General features: G+C 43.9%; 2 protein-coding genes across 3 annotated transcripts; both read right to left on the reverse strand.

Moving 5' to 3' along the window:
• Positions 1–3,274: 3,274 nt before the first annotated feature.
• On the reverse strand, positions 3,275–5,572 carry LOC130605680 (disintegrin and metalloproteinase domain-containing protein 20-like). The gene has a single exon (XM_057421365.1). The coding sequence runs from the start codon at positions 5,570–5,572 to the stop codon at positions 3,275–3,277; it is 2,298 nt and encodes a 765-aa protein (XP_057277348.1).
• A 4,561-nt stretch (positions 5,573–10,133) lies between these two features.
• Positions 10,134–19,012, reverse strand: MED6 (mediator complex subunit 6). 2 transcript variants are annotated; one of them, XM_057421363.1, is made up of 8 exons: positions 18,880–19,012; positions 15,246–15,405; positions 14,157–14,248; positions 13,311–13,393; positions 12,515–12,623; positions 11,957–12,072; positions 11,176–11,203; positions 10,134–10,637 (listed from the first exon to the last, which is right to left on the reverse strand). In XM_057421363.1, the coding sequence occupies exons 1-8, from the start codon at positions 18,899–18,901 to the stop codon at positions 10,507–10,509; spliced, it is 741 nt and encodes a 246-aa protein (XP_057277346.1). In that variant the 5' UTR covers positions 18,902–19,012; the 3' UTR covers positions 10,134–10,506. The 2 variants fall into 2 exon arrangements, with proteins under 2 accessions (XP_057277346.1, XP_057277347.1); XM_057421364.1 differs by lacking the exon at positions 18,880–19,012 and adding an exon at positions 18,459–18,489.
• Between the last annotated feature and the right edge of the window lie 7,149 nt (positions 19,013–26,161).

Raw genomic sequence — 26,161 nt, forward strand, 5'->3', positions numbered from 1 at the left:
AGCCTTCTCTTCTCCAGGCTGAACAGCCCCAACTTCCTCAGCCTCTCTTCATACGGGAGGTGCTCCAGTTCCCTGATCATCCTCATGGCCCTCCTCTGGACTTGTTCCAACAGTTCCATGTCCTTTTTATGTTGAGGACACCAGAACTGCACACAATACTCCAAGTGAGGTCTCACAAGAAAGAGTAAACGGGCAGGATCACCTCCTTCAACCTGCTGGTCACACTCCTTTTGATGCAGCCCAGGATACGGTTGGTTTTCTGGGCTGCAAGCGCACACTGAAGCCGGCCCATGTTCATTTTCTAATCGACCAGCACCCCCAAATCCTTCTCCACAGGGCTGCTCTGAATCTCTCCTCTGCCCAACCTGTAGCTGTGCCTGGGATTGCTCCAACCCAGGTGTAGGACCTTGCACTTGGCATGGTTAAACTTCATAAGGTTGGCATCAGCCCACCTCACAAGCGTGTCAAGGTCCCTCTGGATGACATTGCTTCCCTCCAGCATATCAACTGAACCACACAGCTTGGTGTCATCAGCAAACTTTCTGAGGGTGCACTGAATCCCTGTCCATGTCACCAACAATGATGTTGAACAAGACCGGCTCCAACACCGATCCCTGAGGGACACCACTCGTTACTGGTCTCCAGCTGGACACTGAGCCATTGACCACAACTCTTTGCCTGCGGCCATCCAGCCAGTTCTTTATCCACCGAGTGGTCCATCCATCAAGTTGATGTCTCTTCAATTCAGAGACAAGGATGTTGTGTGGGACAGTGTTGAACGCTTTGCACAAGTCCAGATAGATGACATCAACTGCTCTACCCCTGTCCATCAGTTCTGTAGCCCCAACATAGAAGGCCATCAAATTGGTCAGGCAGGATTTCCCCTTGCTGGCTGTCACCAAGCACCTTGTAGTTTTTCATGTGCCTTAGCATCCCTTCCAGGAGAATCTGCTCCAAGATTTTGCCAGGCATGGAGGTGAGACTGACTGGTCTGTAATTCCCCGGGTCATCCATTTTCCCCTTCTTGAAAATGGGGGTTATATTTCCCTTTTCCCAGTCATCGAGAACATCACCTGACTGACGTGATTTTTCAATTATGATGGACAGTGGCTTAGCAACGTCATTTGCCAGCTCCTTCAGGACCCATGGATGGATTTCATCAGGTGCCATAGACTTGTGCACATTCAGGTTCTTAAGATGGTCTCAAACCAGATCCTCCCCAACAGTGGGCCTAGGGTCTTCATTATCACAGTCCCTATGTCTGCCTTCCAAGACCTGAGTGGTGTGGTCAGAGCCTTTGCCAGTGAAGACCGAGGCAAAGAAGTCATTCAGAACCTCAGCTTTCTCCAAATTCAGGGTAGCTAATTCTCCTGATAGCTTCCGGAGAGGGCCCATGTTATCCCTAGTCCATCAACATCCCTGTATTCTTCCCAGGCTGCCTGTCCCTGTTTACCCCTTTTATAAGCCTCTTTTTTCTTTTGAATTTTGCTCAGCAGCTCCTTATGCATCTAAGGAGGTCTCCTGGCCCTCCTGCTGCAGTTCCTTCTAGTTGGGATGCAACACTCCTGAGCTTGTAGCAGGTTATGCTCGAATATCAACCAAAAGTCTTGGGCACCCTGCCCTCTAGGGCTATATCCCATGCAACCTTACAAAGCAGGTCCCTGAAGAGGCCAAAGTCTGCTCTCTTGAAGCCCAGCGCAGTGAGTTATAACTAAGGTATAACACAAACCACTGCTGCTGCCACCCATAATAATAACGATAAGGGAAATAACAAGGAAAGAGAATTCAACCGCTCATCACCCGCCGACCGATACTCAGCCTGACCTGAGCAGTGATCTAGCCCATCCGGGTAACCGCCCCCAGTTTATATAGTGGGCATGACGTGCTGTGGTATGAAATACTCGTTTGGGTCAGGTGCCCTGTCTCTGCTTCCTCCCGGCTTCCCCTCCTCCCTGGCAGAGCATGAGACTCAGAAAGGCCTTGGTCAGAGTAAACATTACTGAGCAGCAACTAAAAACATCGGTGTTATCAGCGCTGTTCTCGGGCTGAAAGTCAAAAACACAGCACTGCACCAACTACTAAGACGGAGAAAAATGACTGCTACTGCTGAACCCAGGACAACTATGACCCATTGATTTTTCCTGGCAGCACCAGTAGTGATCTTCTTTACCAGTGCATCAGCTGGTTGTTCATGTTGCAAGTGTGTTTCCTTGTTAGCCCCCTGCAGAACTGCAAAGCGGCTCTGGGTGGGGACATCAGATTAGGAGGAAGCCCCTTGCTTTTAATTGTCCTCTTCCTCTTTTTTGGGGGTCGTTTTTTTCTTTGCTGTTTGTTTCTTTGTTTTGTTTTGGTTCTTTTGTTACTATTTCCCAGCTTCTTGGGTTAACGGCCTCCTTCTTTCCTCCGTGAGCTACAGGGGCCGCTTGAGGCCCCTGCACAGTTTGGGCCTGGAGCAAGCATGCCCTGCTTCCTCTCAGCTTCCCTGACATCTCGCTGTCTATTGACAGCCTCCTGCAGCTCAGCCCCTGCTGCAGCAGGACCTCCACCAGGGAGCACCGAGTGCAGCCCTGCCCATTGTGCACCCTCCCCTCACCAGACCAGTGCAGGCACTCTCTACACCCCGAGCTCTGCACCGCAGCCTCCCCTCTCACTCATCGGCTCTGTCTGGGTGCCTCCGCTGGCACCGCCGGGGCAGCCAGAGGAGAGCTCCCGGGCCGGGCCCTGCTCACACGCCGAGTGCTCACCATCCCGCCCGCCAGAACCGCCCCGACCCGCCCTGTTCGCCGCGCTCCCTGGGGCAGGTTTTTAACCAATCAGGGCTGGTGCCGCTGCTCCTGGCTCCGCCCCCTGTGAGTCAGCCGCTCGCTCTCGTCAGCTGAGCTGCCGGCTCTGGGCAGGTCCTGTCGAGGACTTGAGGCTCCCTCGGTGGCTCTCGCGGCTCTGAGCTGAGGCTCCTGGACGCTGATCTCCCCCCGCTCCGGTGTTGAAGGCGCCCTCTCTCGAGCCGCTCACCTCAGTAATACAAATAAATATAAGTACTATAAAAAATAAACAAGGACAACATTTACTCTGCATTTAATGATGTCACATGAGATTAAAACTGCTCAGAATGTGTTGAATTATTTTGATGAATTATCAGCTGGCTCTGCTCAAGGGAGATTCCCCAAGAACATCCAAAGCTACTGCTTGTTGGTCTTCAGGAAGTGCTTTTTTGGTGGATTTTGACTCGCCAGCAGGTGTTCTCCTTTAGGAGCAGCTGTATTTGAAATAACTTCTATCTTCTTCTGTGTAATTGGGCTCTTTTCCTCCTAAGCCATGGCACTATTTGCTGTCGATAAATTATAATAAGGGTTACTGCAGCAATAAGGTAAAAAAGAGTACTAAATAGTATTACTCCTCTTCTTGCTCTCCGAAGGAGCCCCCTGACTGGAGGAGGTCCACTGTCAACACTACCTCCATATCCTTTCAATTTGCAATACGGAGGAGCCCAGCCATACCTGCAGTGGCAGTTCTTATGATTGTTACATACTCCTCTGTCATGACACTTTGTCATGTTACAGTTGTAGTTCAGCAGTGATACGCTGGCACATGTCCTGTTGATACAAAGCATATCACGACCACATGGCGCGCCATCTTCCACAGCTCCCACATCATCTACTGGTATCCCTACATGGTAGTCAAGACCCCAACACTTTTTATGTCCAATAGGGGTTTGGACTAGCGTTACGTGGTCCGGCAAGAAAGGCAATTCGTTTAGGTTTTCACACTGGATCCTACCACATAAGATATTCTCAATACTGCATTTTGTAAAATGGGCACTGTCACGAATCCCACAGTTCCCAAACCGGTCACCTTGAGTATTCACTGCTTTGAAGCAATCTAATGAAGCAGCTCTGGCCTGTTTGCCAAAGAGACGCTGGCACTGTTTGTGGTGGGTAGAACATTTTCCTCGATAACAATAAGCCCCGTCTTCACAAGGGGCTCCATCTTGTATGTACGAATCTTGTGGGCACTGAGGGGAAGTCCCATTGCAATACTCTGGCAGGTCACAGACACCAGTACTTGCTCTGCAGACCTTTCCTGCTGGAAGGAAATGACATCTCTTGCAGCATTTTCCAGAAGCACAGACTGAATTTGCCGTAAACGTACAATTTGGGTGACAACAAGGATCCTTTCTGCAGTTTGATTCTGAGCCACAGTCACACTGCTCTCCGTTTTCTACTATTTTATTCCCACAGTATTGACGCTTCATGGCGTAGAAAGTACCGGGCGCTGGTGGTTGACGAATGCAGTTGGAACCACGTGCAACAAGGTCAAAGTAGTCTTTGTAACTGCAGTCACTGAATGCATCTGTGTCAACATCAGTTTCGTACATAACGCATCTCTTTCGCCTGCATTTACAGCCCGGTTTATCATGGTGCATCCCAAGATTATGGCCCAGCTCGTGGACAAATGTGATAACAAATGAGGACAACTTCCTATTACTGAAGGAATCAACGGCTGCTGACCACTGGTTATTACATATGGACCCTAGGTACGCCAATCCCAGGCTCTTTCCAAAGCCCTGAAATACAAATAAGTGAGCAACATCATGACGCATCCGTGGAGACAGGTCTGACCTTCGCCATTTGTTAAAGGCATAAAGTACATGACCAATAGAGTTAGTAATGTTTATAGGATTGCTTTTGGTCCAGATCTCCAATCCCACAAGAAACAGTCGAACAGAAAGCTGTTTGTACAGAGAGTCCCCAGTGTTGATGACTTCTAGGACTTGCCTCAAGACCTGGGATTCATTCCTGCCTGACCTCACAAACCATGCATTGTCCACCACCACTGCTATCTTCACGTACCTGACGTGTGTCCACCATCCCTCCAACGCCTCTTCGTCCGCCTGCACTGCCTGGGGCTCCTTGAGCCAGGGCAGCAAAGCCTCTTGGTGCTGCAGCTCCTGCGGGGTCAACCCGCAGGTGGGACCCACGGGGTTGCTGGCCTCCATGCAGTAGAGGATGTGCCGGAAGGCCGGATCGTCGGGGATGGGCTCAATCTCATAGATGTCATCCTCAACCCAAAGCATGCCATGGAGACCCCTGCCGCAGTTGCTGAGCGCCACCATGGAGCCAGGGCTCCCCTGCACCTCTCCCTGGTAGAAGCAGTTGTCATGAACGAAGGGGTGCTCCTCCCAGCGTGTCCCATCCTTGCCGTAGGTGACCAGGGTGAAGGGGTGGGAAATCAGCCCTCGCCTGGGCCACAGGCGCAGCACCCAGGGCCGCCCAGCCACCTCCAGCCAGTAAGAGACAGCCAGGGGTTTGGTGTCAGCCCGAGCACTCAACTGCCGCGGCACCGTCATCCACATGGAGGTGACACGCAGACCCCCGGGCAGGTCCCCTGGGGCCGGAGGGAACCCCACCAGGCCCAGCAGCATCAGCAGCCTCAGCAGCAACGGCAGTGCCTCCATGGCTGCTGCCCGGCACTGCCCCACACCCTGCTTTGTGAGGGTATGGAACCTAGAACCACGCCCAGGTAACCACCCCGAGGCCTCCAACGGCTCCTCGGCAGAGAGGAGCAGTATCATCGTCACAGCTCACTTTGCCTTCTCCCTGTGCAAATCTTTGCCTCCTCCCTGTGCAAACGTACCCCCAGGCAGCAGGGTGCCATCTCATTAGCTTGAGACATCCATCCCCTCCTCTTTGAGCAAGTACAGAGGTTCTTGTGGGGAGGAAGACCAGAGATCTTGGTCAGACCTGATCTCTGCTCAGACCCATTAGTTGGTTAGCCTGCCACAAGCACGTTCACAGCTTTTGTAATCTTAAATTTCAAATTAATGGATGTTTCTCCTTTCTGAGCAGGTATAGCAAGGAGGGGCCCCAGCTCAGCTTCACACTCCTGGTCAAAGATGTTTGTGTTGAGCAAAGGGATTGTTTAATTAGACCACAGAGAGTAAAACCTGTTTTGATAGCTCAAAGTCTAGTTCTGGCTTTGCTCGCTTTTTTTATTAAAGGGTAATTTGTGAGTGGAAATCAGGAACAGACTGTTTCTCAAGCTCAAAAGAGTATTTGGACAATCTTACTGTCTGAAATGGAAAAGTACAGAAATACTAGTCTCCTAACTGGTTACTAGGACATAGAATTCCTTAGAACATTTTTCTTAGCATGTACGTTACTATAGCTACTGCTGCTATACACATCCACACCAAGTAGAAAGGTAGAACCAGGGAGGAATTAACTTCCACTGTCCTCAGTAACATAGAGGCTAACTAACAGCATGAAGGATGAACGTATAAAGCCTAGCACTGATGCAACAGCCATTTTTCCGTATCATGGCCTTTCTAAAAGTTAAGTGCTCGCAGAGCACTAGCAAGAGAGCTTACTGGTACATCTGCCACTTAGCTGCCATCCATGTTTTGGGGAGCAGCTCCATCATATCATAAGATATAAGACAGTGATCTGGATTGTGGTAAAACACGATCTCCTGTGCGGTACAGCTCTGCACAGTTTTTTAGGCACATAGTGCTGGGATTCAACATAGCCACAGCTCTGTTACCTTTTGGGTATTCTCCACAACTTTCCTTTAAGCACTGAGACCATATCTGGGACGAGTCAAACCTGCTATGGCCCTTACCCTTCTCAGCTGCAGGAGGTGCAGCCTCTCACAACCCCATCTCCATCTCAGGGATCCTGCCTTTTGGCACCAGCTTCTGGGTGCTGACCATCAATCACCCTGGTACAGGCAGCAGCACTTAACATTGTAAACAGCCTGAGACAGGCACTGCCTCTTAGAAGGCCAAGCACTGAGAGAAGCAGTTGGCAGACCACTCACAACCCCCATCTGCTCCCTCCTGCCCCAGGGTTGTGAGCAGGCTGGTACCTTGAGCTGGACACATGGCAGACCTAACCAGAAGACGTGGAGGCTACCAACAGTTGACCAAAAGGGTTTCAGATGTTGTGAACTGGTACCTTGCTCATTCATTGCAAGCGTGGCCAGCGTGAGTAGTGGACACCTTGTAATACAGTACCTCAGATAAAACGAATGAAAACAGGATTATGCCTGATTCTATTAGTACCTTCCTAGATACTGATAATTGTGTATTTGAAATTTATTACTGCTTTACCTAAAATTGAACAAACTCACGACCTATGTAAGTCTTAGATTTGTTACTGGTTTTAATTTTAAAAGTACAGAAACAATTAGTTGTTGAATAATTGTCTGCTACTTTTCATGTATCAGTTTTTCATTCCAGAGCTCTGAACTACATCAAATTATGTCTTTTGAAGCAAGTATAACTATCATAGAAAAATCCTGTTGCATAATCTTTGTGTGCAGTGTCTGGAATGCTATTTTTAAATGCATACTTCTGCTGTATGCTCGTTCCTTAAGTTATAGGAAAGGCCCTACTAAATCACTCTGCCAACTTGCTAGGGACATGTCTTATCCCTCCTCCCCCCAAGGTTGCCTGCTACTTTCTCTTTTAATATGAACATAATTATATATAGTTAGGACTAGAGAGTACTCTGGTTTCATTGTCGAACTCATGTCAGGTTATTCTTGGAGGGGAAGCGTCAGCCTAAGTTTGTGACACTGCATTGAGCACTTTAACAAGCCCTTCAGCACTGAGGTTACATAAAAAGAGATAGACTGTTGTGTTCAGATTACCAGAGCCTTGCACTTTTGTACTCTGATAAGGTAAACATCAAAGAGGAGAGAGGGAAGGATTCCCATTAGATGGCAGCAGGGAAAAATGACTCACCTTACAGTCAAAAAGGTATCACAGCAATCCATAGATACTTCAACTGCAGAAACATCTAGCAGGGGTAACTGGCATTCTCACAATGCATCAGTGTTTTTCAGTCTTGTAGTCCCCTAAAACTTTCAGTGAAGGTGCAAGCTTCTATGGAATTTAATCCTACCAGCAAGAGGTTTACTTTTCTCACCTTATGTTTTTAGGAACTGGACACAAAACCCCAGCAGCCTTGTGAACTGCAGGCTGAAATCCACTGTCCTGGCAGAAAGAAATGAAGCCTTCTTATTGTTGGGAGATCAGTTATACATCATAAATAATGCCAGCGAGAAAATTTCTTCCATCACCCCTCCATCTATGATCCACATTAGGCTACAGAAGAACACTTGTCATGTAGGGGACTATTTCTTTGTTCTGTGCATGATTACAGGGCCAAAGCAACACTTCACCAAAAAATTCACCTTCCTCTCCAAGAAAACAAAACAAAACAACCCCAAACTGACTTGAATCTTGAATGCCTACTTAGCATTTGCTTTGACATTGAAAAACGTATCAAAAAAAAAAAGGAAAGAAGTGCATCACACTGGCTTTTTGCTCAAAAGCCATCTGTAGGTTCAGTGAAGGTACAATCTATTTGCATAATACATCTTCACCATTTTTCTCACAGGGAACCTCCATGTCTCAAAATAAAGCTAATGTCTCCCCCTTTGCCTTGTCCCTCCCATTGCCTATACCCTCTAACTTTGCTCTGGCAAACAACATGTACTGACTGTCCAAACAGCATCCTACTCCTTTGCTAGGAAAAGGTTATAAAAATATAAAGTATGTGGGGAGAGCAGCAAAGAAGAACAGGCAGGAAAAACACACAGGCTGGTTAGACCTTACTCAGTGAAAACTTGAAGACAATGGTATTTCTGCTGTATATGAGACACCATTAGCTTTACACAGTGAATTGAGGTAGCCAGACTGCTGTTCTTCCGACAATCTGGCTGGACTTTTGCTTGTATGTGTATATATACACCTGTATACCTACCTGTTCATGTGTATACACATTTCTATGCACTTTCAGGCTCTCAGGAGAAGATTTATGTTAGAGTTCTAGGTAATTTTTAGCTCCTGCTACCCTGTGATTTAAGCCAAGAAAAGCCCTTTTGAAGTCTGAATTGTTACTACGTAAGAGCAAAAAGTAGAGACAGCTCTCCTGTGCAACCAAAACCAAATCTCCTTTATGCAAAGGAAAGTGACACACAGGACAAATTGCAGAACTGCTTACTTATTTCTCTTTTATCTGTAAGATTTACAAATACTGAAGGTCCTTTGAAGGACTTTGGACTTCAGAACTCAGGCTCCAAACCAAGAGACAGTATATAAATACCAGAGGCTTAGGATCTCACACACTGAAAAACATTACTGACTACAAGATAGCTGCTTAATAGCTTTTTGACAGTAAATTATTTTGAATTTAACAGTAATATCTGACGTCGCTTCAGTTAATAACAAAGTGCACTTAGCTGATAAAATTATTTGGACTATCTTGTTAGCAAGTAACAGAATAGAAGATATTTCAGTTCCTCATCCCCTCATATGGCAAACCTTCAGCACTGAAGGACACCTACTAACAAACTGACCATTGGTAACATCCCTTATGATTTTATCACTGTATTATTCTCTCAGGAAAAGATCATTCCCCAGAAGAGGCTTATCACATTCAAATGCATTGTTTCATGTATGGAAACCATTTTCTATCCTCTCAATAGCTTAGATGTTGGCACTTTAACTCAAATGGGATCAGACCAGAAGCCCATCCTCTTTGGTTTGTGTAGGCCACATGCTAAAACAGCAAAGTGTATAGCTGTCAGTGATGTTTCTCTTCAACTGCCCTACCTCCTCAGGTCTAAAAAGCAGATGACTAAATCACGGTGATCAGATGCAGTATGCACAGAGCAGATGCAGCAAGAAAGTGCTAGAAATACAGAGGAACAGACATAACATATATTCGAGTTACGCTGGAAAAAGAAATATAAACAATGTCACTGAATGTGCAACAGCAAGACATTTTAGCCTGGTTTAAGTCATCATAAATATCTCTCACAGACTACTAGCTTTTACAATAAAAGACCAGCTTAGCTATTAAGTAAAAGGAGCGGCCAGGAACATTTAGAGACTGAGGGCAGTCTGACATCAAATTACATGGATTTGAGCCTCCAGTTATCAAATCTTTTACCTGTATTCCAAGCACACTAAAGGCACAGCAATTTATAGCAGGCAGCCTAAATCCTCTAGTTGAACTTTTTTCCCCTCAGAATAGCACAGAATATATTCCAAAATCTAAGCGAAAGAAAGCTGCTAGCACATATGGCACGTTCGTTACGAACAAAGTAAGCATTTAAGAAAGGCATTCCAGCAACCAGCATTTTTATTTGCCAAGAATTCTTTTTTTAATATATATAAAAGTTTTTTTTACACAGGAAACCAAGACACAAGGGATGCAAGAGCCTGTGAAGATTTCAGGAAGCTGCAAAACATGTCTGTGTAAAAACCATTCTCAGAAGCCAACATTCAAAATCAGATGAAGAGACTGAAAACACCTTCTTTGAGGCATCTCACAACCTGACATTAACATCTGAGTGGCAGGGTTCTATAGAAAAAGATGTTACAGGGACTTCAGGCCCTGAATCATCAGTCTCAGTGGAGGGCTTAAATATAAAGAAAGGGGAGCAAGAATATCCTGTTTTCCAGGTACCAATCCAGACGTGCAACAACTTCTGCCTTCACTGGAGTCTCATCCGTTTTTCCGGTGGTCCTTTAGCACCAGCACTCTGCTGAGCATTCTTTACAGTCTCTTTTTCCTCTTGCTTGACAGCTTCAGGGGCTGGTTCTGGTTCCTTCTTGATTTGATCCACTTAAGAAGTAACAGCAAAAGAAAGTTAAACCTTCAATTTTTATTCCCAAAACACGACTCGGAGTACTTTGAAAATACAGTTGATGTCAAAGAGCCAAAATTAATTTCAAAGGTTTAAGAATAACCAAAGATTAAATTCATACCAATACTGGTAAAAAGGCAGAACAGACTGAAGAGATACAGTTCATTGTTTTCCTGTTTTGAGGTTGCTTATGATCAACTCAAAGCCTTCACATGCTTTCTTGAGCTTATAGCACCATTCAAAAATCACTAAGATGCTGGATTGACTAAACTGTTCCCTTATTTTCTCTCCTTCTGCTTTCAAAGACCATTTCCTGCATTTGGACCTTCAGGCAATACAGTTTTACAGACAGAAAGGGCAAGAGTTGAACATGCATTTTTCTCAATGAAAATTTTCAGTTTAGGAATGCCAGAATTCCTAAGCAGCTCAGCAGCAGCAAGGAGCTTATATGGCAACTGGAAGACATTGCTATATAGAGCCTATTTTTTAAGTCTTGTGAGAATATTAGAGTTTTACCTGGGATAGGCTTTTCTCCAAGTTTTTGCTGTGGGGGAGGAAGAAAAAATAAAACAACACATTAGCCGGACCAAGGCAATAGTTCTTAAACCTGCCTACTATTCATTTAGGAACGTATACCAAGCAAATACACTCTTATACATAACAGTTGATGGTAGAATGAATCACTAAATACACTTTAAACAAAATCCAATTAACATTTTATAACATCCAGTTTCTGCTGACAACTGAAAAGCACTAAAGCAAAAATTACACAGCCAGTCTTTCCCACATCTGAGGAGTAAACAGTTTTGTGAGTTGCTGTAAACATCATTTGTTCTTCCCAAGCAGAAGACCTGGTGGAACAAACGTCTACTAGAGATGATCAGAGGTAATTACAACTTCACAGAATGCCAAGAATTTCCACACTAATTAATAAGCCTCAAAAACAATAGAGTAGCTAAAACAAAATAGCTGTGGTGGCTTGATTTAGCTCACAAAGCAGGAAACTGGAAGCAGGAGCAAAACCCCATAGCTGACAAGAACAGACCCTCTGTGATTAGGTAAGGAATTTGTGTAAGAAAATTCACCCTCACAGTTTTGCCAAGGTCTTAAATGACTCCTGCAATTACAAAGGGGAATCCTACGCTCCAGTCAGAGCCTTACATTTCAAATTTATTATCTAACCCATGCTACCATTGCAGAAAGCACACAGAATTCCCATTCAGTTTCAGCTGTTAAAGTGCTTCTGACTGCCTTACATTCTAAGTTACAGAAATACTATGGCTTGTAAGCATCATACCTGAACAAATTTGGGTGGAAACTTTTGTCTTAGGTCTAAAAGCAAAGCATCTACCCGTTGCCTTTGGAAAATAGAACTTGGTTCTTCTTTCTTCTTGGCTTTTGGTTTAGCTTTCTCTACAAGTCACAGAAATGTAGGAGAAAGCTGTATTAGAAGTTCTGTCCACTTTGTTGTATGACAAGCTGGTATTCATCCCTCCTCTAAAGTTCACCTATGTCTTCCCTTTGACATCAGTTTTTTTTTTTTTTTGTGGAAGACACATTAAGGACAATTCTTACTTCCTAATAAACTGGTCTGGCTTCTGAAGATGTACTCTGGTCTCCAGTGGATTGAAGATTTCCCCACTTTGTTGACACACAGCTCACAATTTTCATCTCCCACCCATGCCTCAATGTCCATCCCCACCAGCACAGAAGAGCAAGATTCCTGACAGGGAGCACTAACTTACCCATCAGACAGACACTTAACCTTATCTCTACACCATCACTTTGCATTGCCTCAAGGTTTTCTACATTACCTTCCCCCACCAAAGTACACAGGAACAACTAGGATTCATACCTCGTTCTTCTTGGTCTTTGAAATGCCACCAGTAGCCCTTGGATGGGTGATAGCGGCAGTAGGACATGGCTTCTTCAAAAGCAGACTGAATTCCATGCACTGCAGTGAGCTTTCAGAACAAGAACATAAGGAAGTGTTCAGAGTTCAAGGAAAAAATACAGTATAAAACTTTGAAAAAACGGATTTTAAAATTAGTATTCTGTATTTATTTTTGTTCTGGGAAGGGAACTTGGGACATTTGGACCAAGAATGTAGTCTCTTCAATAGGCTCTTACAAGACATTTTCTGAAGTGCTTTTCTAAACTGACAAAAGCAGTTGCTTACTAGAACAAGGAAAAAAACAAAACAAACACAAGTGCCCAATTCAAACAGAAATACCACATCAACTTAAAAACATAAGCCTCACTTAAAGAGAAGTATTACCTTCCCTTAACAGTGACATTCCAAAGCAAGCTTCACTATGTATTTAATTACTATTTCACATGCATTTGTGATGTAATTTTTCTTTTGATTATTCAAACCTTATGCTGGTCTGCTAATTGTGTAGCTTCAGTTAATTCTGATCCTTCATCCTTAAACAGCATATCCTAATTTCTGGACCATACTGCACGCTTGCAAGATCTTCCATTTCCAGGTGGGATGTACACCATATTCACTGGTGGTGTTGTTTTATGTTACTGTGTACTACACAAGATCTTTCCTCAAAACAGCAAAGGAAGGATTTAAACAGCCTGAGGAACACCCAGAAGTAAAAGCAGGTACAAACCAGTGTCCATCAAATGGACGAAACACTTACAACTCTGGAGTTAATGACAGACCCTAAGTCAGGTGCCTGATAAATCACTCCAGCAATAATATAGTAGTCGGCCAGTGGAATAACTGTGGGGAGGAAGAAATAAAAAAAAAAAAAGAAGAGACAGGATCAGTTTAAAAGCTGTGGCTGAAGACAAGGTATTTGTTGCTGAATTTCAGTTTTAACAGCAGAAATCACAATATTCATGACCAAATTTTCTATTCTTAACCTTTTCCTTCAAGGTGTTTTATTTGTACCTTAGCCACAGACTGAGAAGGGGGGAAAAAACCCTCTTCTACTGTAAGAACCTACTTAGCAGTATAGCCAACCCACAGCTAAAGTTGGAAATAGTGCAGAACAAGAAAGTGATATGACACACAAAGAAGCATGAATGATCCCTCTCCCAACCTAATGATACTATGTTTTGAAGAATCATAAATGACATACTAGCCACTGCAGATGATTAGCTAAAACTGAACTAAGCTCATCAGCCCCACGCAAAGATATAGTTAGCCTTATAGTCAAATAATTAAAATGAAAGCTTTTGCACAGCCTAACAGATAAATACGATATGGTGTGAATGCTATTATCCATTTTCCATGGCAAAACATACCACAGAGCTGCAATTTCTCATTGCACTCTTCATATTTCACCACAAGGTGGCAATCTCTGCTATAAGCGCACTAGAGGTCACTCTGCTAGACAGAAGTATCTCCACTCCACCAGAAATCCTCATACCCTTTTATTCAGATTTAAGATAGAGATAGCAGTGGTTAAACACCAATAAGGAACAGACAAAAGCAACTAACTGATCAGCCTTCTCAACGGTGACCAGAATTGTGACCTTACCTTGTGTAGGAGACTGCCTTTGCTGCTTTCGGATAATGAAGAGAATGGGCTCTTGAGCATGAAGAAGGATGTACTCCACTCCAATCATCTGGCTGAAAAAGAAGCAACCAGAATAACTATCTTCCTCAAAGCAAAATCTGTAGAATGTGAAGAGCTACCAAAGGGCCTGGCGGTAAACGGATGAAGTTCTGATGCTCTAGAAGCAATTCTATATAATGTGCAGTGAATAAAGGGATAGAATTTTCTGAGGTAGCTATCAAAACGTAGTTGCAAATACAAAAAGAGTCAGTACAACTTAACACAGTATCTAAGTAGAACATGTTAACAAATAAATAGCAAGAAAGATAACAATCTTGTCATCACAAAGATGTCATTTAAACACAAAGGACCGGCATATGATGTGAACATGTGTGTCTGAAGTGTAAACCCTTCTACAACCACATATGAGCATAAATGACTTTACCAATGAACTTTTAGCTCAGTTTGCACACTCCCCATCATACTGTGGAGTCTTTACATAGTTCTCAAACATCTCACTTGTGCTTAGTGTAGCAGATGGGGAACTGCAAAGAAAGTTAACTTGTGCATGCTGTAATCTCATTACACAACCATCTGTGATCAGTTTACTTACAACAATCACTACTTTTGTTATCCATACTAAAAAGCTAGCTCTTTGAAGGAAATTAAGTATGGCACATAGCCAGCAGGATACAGAAACACAAACTGTTTCTGAATTCAAAGTATCCCCTAATAGAAACCCTATTCACCGTAGAAAAACATTTAACTCTATTAATGCTACTCAGGTTCTGTTGAGCTGGAAGGATGAGAGAAGACAGCAAACATCTAAAAGGCGATTTACTGGAATCTCAGAACATGCATAAATTGCTTCATGATGAACACCTCCTTTAAATGGCATATGAGGAAGTAGAAGACATCTAAATACAAAAAAAGCTGGGCTCCCTAGCAAGTGGTAGGACTAAAAAGCACAGAACAGAAGAGGTTCCCAGCATGCTTCCATTCAATCATCAAAGTCTCTGGATGGAGGGACAAAGGATGCTGTACAGGAAGCAGTTCTAAATGACAACTTACTTCAAATGTTCTAAGGTCATCCGCTGCATTTTGACAACTTCATTGTTACATGTTCGGTCATAGAATGGGTTACTTCGCTCTGAGAAATAGTCCAAAACACTCCCATTGTTTAATATTGGAATCCAGGAGCTGTCAACCCAGGAAATTCCCAAGAGATTATCTGAGAAGAGAAACATACACTGAGTACCAAAGCAGCCAGAAGCACTGCAAATACGTCCAGGAGTATATTGCTACCAGTTATTGATTACAGCAGGGGAAGGAAGTGCAACACTGCCTCACACAAACCAGTTCTAATCAAAAATGTGTTTCAGAGAGCTCAAATAATAACTGATATTCTTTAACCTCTGCAGATCTGCTGTAGATACACAACAGAAATACAGTCTTTTCTTAATTACTGCACCTTTCTTTCTTTCTTTCCAGAACCAGCTGGGGGGGGTAGGGTGAGCCTACCCTCCTAATGTGACCAACCTCAGCCTGGTCATATTTAGAACAATTTATTTCTGAGAAAAAATAGTTCCAAAGCTGCAAAAAACAATGCTACAAAATAAGTAAAACACTGCAGAGATCTACTAATTAAACAAAGAGTTTTCTTTTGCTAAAGTAAATGAGCAAACTACTGAGTGAAGCAAAACAGTGGCACTGGTAACATTTCTAAGGTGTTCTGTTATTAAAACATATATCACTATGATATGACAGCAGCTGATACTGTTACGTTTCAAAGATGCTATTTTTTTATGTAGGTGAAGTCTATAATAAACAAAAAAAAAACCAAAACAGCAGACAAAGATGCTATCTCTGGGCAGATGTTTCCCAGTAATCTTGAACAAGAGATTTATTCCTGACTACAATTAATCTGCCAAATTGCCTGCAGCTAATTACTTATTCCATAACTCAGTGGTATTATAGAAATCTAATTACAGAGTAAAAACAATTGCATAAAAAAGCAAGCTTTTTGAATGAAACATATTCTGTAAAGGTCAAATCATTATACGCTAGTTCAGTTCCTACAGATTTGGGGACATGTGAATTAAAATCCCTGGATTTTACTATCATACTGCAGCAAAATCATGTTCCAGACCAAAGAAACCAGCAATGGGTTCCACAGTCAACAATCTACTAACATTGAAGATCCACAAATCATCTTGAAAAGCACTCTGAAATTCAACCATTTTCAATTGCTGCAGCAGTAAACAAGAATTTCCAAGACACAAGAAAGCAGGAAACAAAGGCTTAGAATTAACGTAACTGGTGAGAAGTGATTAATGACTGAACTGAAATTCCCCTCTTTCAGGAACACATTATATGATCAAGCATTATACACGTACCCAGAACTCCCACTTAGCATTTCATTGTGAATATGTTTTTACTTCTGTGACAACTCAGCATGCTCGAGGATGACTGGATCAGTTCCAAAAATGCCAGCTCATACACTATTAGTAGCTTCTCTGAGGAACAGTTAATAAAGTAACACTATCTGCCTAGCAAAAGGAAAATGCAGTGCAAATAGTCACACATGGATCATTTTTGCCTTGTTAACCTCAGCATTGCCAGCATCTTTCACAGAACAAAAATCTAGAGCCATTCATGTTATGTCACATACACTATTGTCTCTCCTCACTATAAAAAAGGAAATCTCAGAATCACAGCACTGAGATTCACTATTAAGTACATAGATTGTGCTAGTGCTGATTATCCTAAATGCTTTTCAGGACCATAAGAAAAGCTTTCCTTCCAAACAAACCCCACAATCTGAAGTGCTTGCATTCTTGCCACAATAAATGTTCACACTGCATTTCAAATACAAACTTTTCTTGCCTGTGTGTTTAACAATGACTGCATTTCTCAAGAGGGATGTCAGACAGGCTTTATTGTTTTTATTTTATTATTGCTATAATGCTGCATATAAATTGTTAAGTGTATTATAAAAAAGAATATAAAGCTGGGCTCAAAGGCTCAATTATCCATAGCTACTTAGTGCCAGTATCTATAATTGCTTTATAACAAGTAAGATTGTTCTCTTACACTATTCTTGGAAAAAAGGGGAGGAAGAACAAAACCAAACCTGAATCTGACACTCCTTCCCACCAAGAAGGGAGTACTTCTCTTTACTTTGGGTATAAGAAAGAATGGATGGTGTTCCTGCATCAGAGATGCGAAAGTGCTTGTGACAATACTGCCAATCTGTCATGAACATCAAGAAAATCTGGGAGATGATCCAGCAAACCATGGTGAAAAAAAAAAAGAGGAGAGCAATTCACACAATGTCCTGTGCCTGGCCTTGCCAGATAGATAGCCCAACATGAGGCTTTGATAGACTGAGAGGAACAGTAAAATAGTTTTATAGCTTAAGAATGTAAATATGCCTCAAAATCTACTTAATATATTGAACCATATTAGATAATTAAAAAAAAAAAACAAGCAAACAAAAACCACAAAACTTTGAGGGAGCTTTAATTATCTGGATTAAGACAGAAGGTTCTCACAGCAGCTAATAACTTAGTACAGCACTCCTCCATCAACTGTCCTTGCTGTATCTCAAACAAGGCAGTCAGAAAAGCAAACAGGACTGTAAGACTTTGAAGAAAAAGGGAGAAATCTCTATGACATGATCAAAATTAAACCCTCACAAGATTCCCTACATACCTGCTCTTGGCCATTCCCTGACACTCCACGACAAGAGAGTCTCAGTATGATCCCATTCAGACACCCTTTCAGAGAACAACAATTTCCTTTGCCATGCCCTCTCAACCCCCTTTTTCACCCACAAAGTTCAAACTCTTCACAGTAATTTAAGCTGTATTTTGTTACAGCATAAATCTTCTTTAATACTTCATTGAAGTACCACCCCTTCTTCAAAACATCCCATTAATATCCCTGAATTCTTACCCAAACCTTTCTTGTTTTCAGTTACTTCAGCCTTCTTTCTGACTTAACTAACACCCGCCCTGGCTCATCCCATCCACCCGAAACCCAGTTAAAATCACCAGCCTAACTCACTGCTTTGGTCCTGTCCAGGTCCCCACACATGACAGTGTTTCCCACTTCCCTTCACACTCCAGAACTAAACTCTTTTTTGGCAGATCACTCATGTCACCTCCTCATTCCACCTGAAAAGGAAGCTTCGTAGCAGAAGGGATGCTTGTTTTCACACACATCCCCTCCCAGCCCATGACAAAACTGCTTTTTGGACAGGTTTTGATCCCAGTCCCTTACCGGGATACAGATACATTCCCAACGCTACTAAACCCCTTGTGCGGAGCTTCCAAAGACATACAACTCAGTAGCTCCGCTGCCCTACAGAGCACTAATAAAGGCAGCAGCTCTGTTATCCTCACACCTCTGGCCACATCGCACCGTCCCGTAACTGGGAGGCTCGTGGGAGCGAACGCCGATAGCACAGCAAGCTCCAACCACCTCAGGGCAGCCAGGCCCGCCCGCTCTGCCCGCGGAGGGAGCACACCCCTTCGCGGCGGAGAGCAGCCCCGGCCGCCGGGCAGGGCGCACGGCTCGACATGGAGGTGCCGGAGCAGGTGATGCCCGGCCAGCAAGCAGCGCCGCGTCCCGGGAGCCACTAGCACCCGCGCACGACACGACACGACACGACACGACACGACACGGCACGGCACAGCCCTACCTCGGATGTCCACAGCCGCCATGACCGCGCCACTCACTTCCGCCCGGCACCGGGCACTGGGAGCAGGTGAGGATGGGGAGAGGGGTAGAGCGGCGCCGGCAACAGAGACGGGAGGCTAGAGCGGCACCACACCCGGCGGGGCGGGGCGGGGCGGGGCGAGGGCGGGGCCTCCGGCAGCTGGGTGGGCCAGCCGGCGTGAAGGCGGGGATAGGGAGGGGAATGGTCATAGGAATCGAATGGGACGGGATTGAGTGGAATGGGGATAGAGAAGGACAGGACGGGAAGGGATGGGGTGGGATGGGGTGAGGATGGAGTGGGATGGGTAGGGATGGGATGGGATGAGACGAGACGAGACGGGATGGGGATGAGGATGGGTTAGAATTGGGTGGGGTGGGGATGGAGTGGGACTGGACTGGACTGCACTGGATGGGATGGGATGGGTCGGGGATGAGGATGGGACAGGATTGGGTAGCGTGGGGACGGAGTGGGATGGGGCGGGATGGGATGGGGCAGGACAGGATGGGAGGGGGATGAGGATGGGATGGAATTGGGTGGGGTGGGGATGGAGTGAGACGGGATGGGATAGGATGGGGTGGGGTGCGGATGGTGTGAGATGGGACGGGATGGGATGGGTTGGGAAGAGATAGGATGGGACGGGACAGGGATGGGTTTGGGTGGGGTGGGGATGGAGCAAGATGGGATGGGATGGATCAGGACAGGATGGGATGGGATGGAACTGGGATGGGATTGGGTGGGGTGGGGATGGAGTGAGATGGGGTGGGATGGGATGGGACGGGATGGGTTGGGATGGATCATGATGGGATGGTGGGTTGGGATGAGGATGGAATGGGATTGGTTGGGGTGGGGATGGAATACGATGGGATGGGATGGGATAGGTTGGGATGGGATGGCATGAGGATGGGATGGGATTGAGGGGAATGGGGAGGGAATGGGATGGGATTGGGTGGGATGAGGATGGAGATGGGGATGGGATGGGATTGGAAAACATCCCTTGTCCCTGCTCACAGTTACTGGGCAGGGAAACATAAGCATGCAGCGAAGGGTTGTGCTGCCCCAGCCTCCCACTACAAGTGCAAGGTGACCTGCTCCTCACCCATGGGTGTTGCATAACCAGAACGATGGCATTAGTGATGAAAACTGAATGCATTTTTAATGCTAATTCTGAGCTGTCTGTTCAAAAACAGAGGTGCAGGTGTTCCACAATCATCCTCAACTGACCATGGCTCTCTGGCAATTGCCAGTCACTTTCATAATGAAAATGACATGGGCTGCAGGTTCCCGCTGAGCATCACACCCATCTTGGTTGCATTGGCTGGGGTAGCCCTGATTTATATTGCCATGTGGGAATAACATGGGATGTTTGAGGTCATACAATCAGAACACTGCATGGATCCTATCCTGAGGTTTGGTCCTTGGAATTTTGACTCTTTAGTGGTATCATTGGTCATTTATAGCATGAAGAGCAACATTCATACACTGAGGATTAATGAGCTTTTTATCTAGACTGACAACCACAATCTACTCATCTACTGTACAGAGCACCCAATGGCCCCCTGTCCCGACAGCAGAACTCTGTGCATCCTCCTCACCTGAGCCTTTGGAGAGGGTTACAGAAAGTGACAAGAGCTTTGGAAGGTTACAGAAAGTGACAAGATCAAGGAGTTAAGGCAGAATAATGCTGCATTGGAGGACTGAAGTCTATTCTTGCCAGTGATATAGTCATACATTATATTAAGTATTTTTCAACCTAACATTTCACAGTTGTCTGGTAATTTCAGTTCCTCATTTGCTGGAGACTGACACAGTGATCCAATTTATAGATATGCTAAGCCCTTGGTGCAAAGTGGTCATTCTTTGTGTTTTATAACTCTGCACTCTGAGAAGTCAAGTTCTTTGAAATCTCTCTCAGTTTAAGCACCTAAAATAAGATTTTTGTTATCGCTGTGCCTCAAGACTGCATCTCTAAAAGGAGGATGATAACAGGTTCCTTAGCTCTCAGTGGCTTATGAAAATAAATATTATAATCTCTGCAAAATATGATGCTGGGGTGGTTAGTGTCATGAGGAAATTTATAATCCCCTCTTCAAAAAAGGATTTGCCTGATGTGCAAAAAATAAGTAAAAATGCTTGAACAGTAGAATAAAACAAAGTAATGAGCAGCAAGCACTGTCCATCCTTAACACTGAAGGCAGAAGAAAGCTATGAAAAAATGGCACTTGATAGTGTTTAATGACCCAACTATATTAAAAATCAAAGCTAACCCTAATTTTCCAATTTTCTCATTTCTGAGTGCTTGTCTTTGTTACAGAGATAATATTCTGTGCAATATACTTTGCCAGCGGATAAATACACATGTGCACACTGCACATCTCCATTCATTAATTAACTGCTACTTGTTAGCAGTTTCTACCCTTGCCAGACATACCACTTTAGCGTTATCCACAGCAGAGTGCTTCCAAATAATATTATTTAGAAATAATATTATAGTATTATTATGTTAGGTTGCTGTTCTAAATCAAATATTTAAATACCTTTGCCCTGAACAATCCCCCCAGAGAGCAGAAATGCCACAGACAATGCAGCCACCCTTCTATTTTTGTGCAAACCATTTCTCTTCAGTAGCAAAGGGGAACTCCACCTCCATTTTAATTATTCATGTTATCCACCTTTCCTGCTGACTCTGCACTTTTCCTCAGCAAGGATGTCTTTGGGTGAGTGAGGGACTGAAAAGCAAAGACTCTTGGATGGGTAATAATAGTGTTCAATGACTTACAATAAATCTTCAATTACATGGTGAGACTAGTGAAGCACTGGGAAGAACTGTTCATCTGGTAACATTTTCACCTTCTATAGCATAAACCTCTGGGAATTTTTTGCTTGGCTTCCTCTAAAGGGAGAGTTCTAATGAGTTCTGTCCTTTTTAGCAGGAGGTGTGGATTACAAATGGAGAGCTAATGGAAGCTATCAGGTAATATGAGGAATTTATGCACTCTGCTTTTCATCTCAAAGGCATATTAGGCAATGAATATTTAGGTGTATTCATCACATTTGTGTGTTTTAAAAATAATTAAATACCTGGATAAAAACTGGCACATTTTCATGCCCCAGTGTTTGGATGTTAGTGTCACCCTCCCCCCAGTGAAATTATATTTATATATTTCTGTGATCAGAACTAATGGGGAATCTCATTTTCCTATGCCCCCCTTCTGTAGGCACTACACATACATATACCAAAAGACACTGCCCTTAATTTACAATGTTTGTTAGCTCCAGGATGCAAGATTGTAGCACTGAGCCCTCCAACCACGTTATGGGTACAGTGGGGATGCTACCGAGGACTCCCTTTATAGTCTCAAATAAACACAGCTAAATTGAGAGGACTATGTCTGCAGATGGAAGGAAAACTCTCTGTGAGCACCTCTAGCAGTCTGCAGAGATGGAACAAATAAACTAGCTATATTCCATCAGGTGAAAACTATTGTGCATGTATCCTTTTCATTATACTCTGGGCAGTTTCCAAAATGCATTAGAGGCTGCTGAACAAGGATATAATCACAGCACTTTGGATTCTACCAACCTGCATGTGAAATCTCAGATTAATAGTAAAAAGCTCCAAGTCCCATTTTGTGTTCTGGGCAAATCTAATTCTGCAGTGAAGCACAACGGAAATTCACATTCCTACACTAATGCAAAATTGCTGGCCTTGAATTACTTAGAAAATGAGTGATTCACTACTGGTTTTATAGTAAATAGGAAAATGTTTTTTTAAATGCTTACCTTTGGTTTGGGGGGAGGACATAAAAAAATGAACAAATCAGTGATGGAAAATTATGGGCAGTGCAAGGAAAATGCTGAAATCACAACATTTCAAAGGAGGGAATGGAAAGGTTTGAGTGGGCTGCTTTGAGTTGAGCTCCCTTATTTTGTTTTAACATTTTTGCTGGTGAAGTTTCCTTCTTTCCACCCTGAAAACAGAGCCAACATTACCAGTATTTTCAGATGGCACTACACATACAGTCATTTACAGAATATCTTCCAACAGACCTCAAAAGCCATCACTGAATTGTGCTTTAGAAACCCACAGCACAGCAAAATTGTAAAATTCTGGTGTTTAAATCCTTAATCAGGCACTTTTGCTGACTTCAAAGTCTGTTAATTTCTTCTTTCCTTCAGTGCATCTGCCTGTACTTTTCCTTTTCCTGAGATGCTGTTTTCTGCACAGTTTTTATAAATACCCCTAATCACATGCATTGACTATAGAAAAAAATAGCCAGGCTTGTGTGCTCTTTTTTCTCCTGGAAAAATGCCATGGGGAAGATCTAACTAAACTGACGGTAATGATAGCTGCAGCTGGTGCCCTCTTCAAAAAATGGGTCCCTCCCTTGTTGCTCTCAGCTCTGGGCTGCAAGAAACAGAAAAACTGGGGGACAGTGAGAAGAGTCCTGGCATTCTTGGGGCATTTTAATACATCTCACAGTGCTTTATTATAGTCATCTGTTTGAAGGGATGGGGCAAAAAAAAAGACAAAACCCTGCTAACAGTCTAAAAGCTTCTTGAAAACAATTAATCTCCCAGTAAACCCCAAATGGCTATCTGTGAAGAAGTTAATAAAGATGAAATGTCAGGATGCTACATGGCTACTAAAACTGCAGGCAGGAGGGGAGATGAGGTCCCAAGCAAAGAAGCACCAGATATGTCATCTCGCACATGATAACCTATTATAAACATGCTGAAGCTCTAGATGCTGGCTTTTATGTATCTTCAGGCACCTCTGATCTTAGCATCTCTGCTGCTGCATTGGCATTATCAACACAAAAGCCCACAGCAAAGAAGGATGCTACAAGTCCAGTCTGCAGGTATTGGATCACCCAGAGGGGACTGGTGGGAAAAGCAGAAGTTGCCCCCTGTCCTGAGAGCTACATGGGTCAGATGCAGATCAATGTCCAGGAAGAGGAAGATTGTGCAGTCAGGTAACCCTGGATCATGGTCTCTGTCCTGCACAGCTCTACTTGTCTGCATTTGTTTACTGAATTCAGAATCAACTGGTCTTTTACTCCCATGCAGTTTTCAAAGGGCAGATCAGGGCCCTGGAGCAGAGCCCTGGCACTGCTTGCTGTCAGCAGTGACTGCTGACAGCCAAGGCTTGCCCAGGAAAGGGAAGAAAGTAAAGCAAACCAACTGCCTTCCCAAGCATCCTCCTTATTGCACACGCCTAATAATCCTAATCTCTGGACTGTATCACAGATTTAGTGTTTGTAGAATAACTCTCAGTAAGCTTTGAATGCCATCATTTTACTGTATATTATATACCCTAACATAGCCAAATTGCAAAGTACTTGTTTCTTATGCCCTCAGTCAGGCATTTGGTTGATCTGATAGAAGGTTTTAACAAAACAAAGCATCTCCCCAGTCTGATGAACAAAATCAGGATTTGCTTTCATGATTTATGATATTTTCTGCTAAAAAACAGGGCTTTGGTTTGACAGTGAGCCCTGTGCTACCCAGTGGGAGGATGTAAAACATGGACAGGCTGACCAGATGAGGAAGTGAAAACAAATGGTTAATTTCGGCGTTTCAAGATTGGAGGGAGCTGCAAAATCCAACGAGCAGCATCGGTGGCAGAACATGAATGAAAACCCTAAAAAAAACCCTCTGCTTGAACAATAGGCCTTATAATGCTTAAAATAAAGGGGCTTATTTAATGCCAGTGAAGGATTTTCATCTCTACTCTGTCCATTTAGTCACATATGGTATTTTTCTTGCACCTTCTGTCTACCTAAACCAGATTTCCTCATCTACTGCGAAATCTTAGTGTGCTCACTTCATCACTGTCTGAGGCACCTAATTGGCCAGGCAGGTCGTTGATTGGATCCCTTCTTCCCTGTGCGTCTTCCACATTATTTTTTACTAGCGCTGGTTGCCTGGTAACCCTAACACCTCTGCTTCCTTCCCAGGAATTTTACGTGCTCCCCCTCAGCAGGTACTGATAAAAAAATCCGTCATTTCCACCCTGACTGCTCATCCCCAAGGCCCAGAGGGAGCATGAATTACTGCTAACAACTGAGCTAACCTAAGGTACGGAACTTGGTCCATCTTCTGGGCCTGTGAAAAATGAGCTATAGCAAAGTGTTCCTTCTCTGCTGGATAATGCTGCATTATCAAAGGTTATTTGCAAGGTAACTGGATGCTGCTTTGGAGAGACAGAAGTTCTGGTTTGGTAGAGGTGACATGAGTTTATGGGGTCTTTCAGCTCAACAACTACATGGGGCTTTTGCCTCCTTAGTCTGCACAAGGCATTTTTCAGAGGGGGGATTTACTCAGTTGCTGCAAATGTGGATGAGAAGGTGTGGGTTCCTCTTCCTTTGCATTGAGAAGCTGATGCAGAGAGTGTCACCTAGGCTTCATCTTGTTGTCCTATAGACTTTAAGTTACAAGGTCTTCTGTGAGGAAACTTCTAGTGAATCGATGCTCAGCATTGGCTCTGAGAATTAACACAGGGGCATAGCTCAAATAGCTCTGTGCAGCAATTTGCAAAGGAATTCCATACTCAGGAGCATCTGCCCTCTGCAGGAGTAGTAGTTGTAAAATTCCTGTCACAAGCCACATTAAAATTAAAATTTGCTCCCCAAGTACAGATTATCTCATCTTTTACTTCAGTATGGTCCCAAAGAAGTGAGGTTGATATTGTTCTGATCAATATCAGAACAATATCAGCCCATCATGCTGGTGCTGCACTGTACATCATCAGAGGCTGAGATTAGTCTTGCTATGCCACTTCACAGAAACTTAGAGGCTGTACTTGTAACCCTGACCTCACAATGTACAAAGCTGGAAACAATCTCAATTAGCAGGAAGACACTGGCCAGTACATTTTGCACGTAAGACCACAACAGCCAGAAGTGGGCCAGTATTATACACCATACTTTGACAGGAAGGAATAGTTAAATAAAGTAAATTCACATCACAGAGATTCAGCCTGTGCTCCAAACAACTGACAAACCTGCACTGATACCAGAGCTTCATCTGTATGACTGAAAGCACCATTCTGCTTTGCAGGTCACAATGAAGTCTGTAGGTATGTGGCAACTTACAGAATATGCTGGGATAGTTGCACATCCAGCAAAGAACTAGTCATGTTTTTCTATCAGCGCAATAGAGAGTGGAGCAAGGACACTTACAGATTAACAAGCAAAAGAATTTATTTGTTCATTCTCCCCACTCTCCTCTCCCCAGTGTTTTAAATATCCCCTTTGTTGAGCAG

Source organism: Pezoporus wallicus, unplaced genomic scaffold, assembly GCF_028554395.1.
Source record: "Pezoporus wallicus isolate ANWC-B61680 ecotype Strahan unplaced genomic scaffold, APGP_CSIRO_Pwel_v1 contig_2144, whole genome shotgun sequence".
In the NCBI taxonomy this organism is placed as follows: Eukaryota; Metazoa; Chordata; class Aves; order Psittaciformes; family Psittacidae; genus Pezoporus; species Pezoporus wallicus.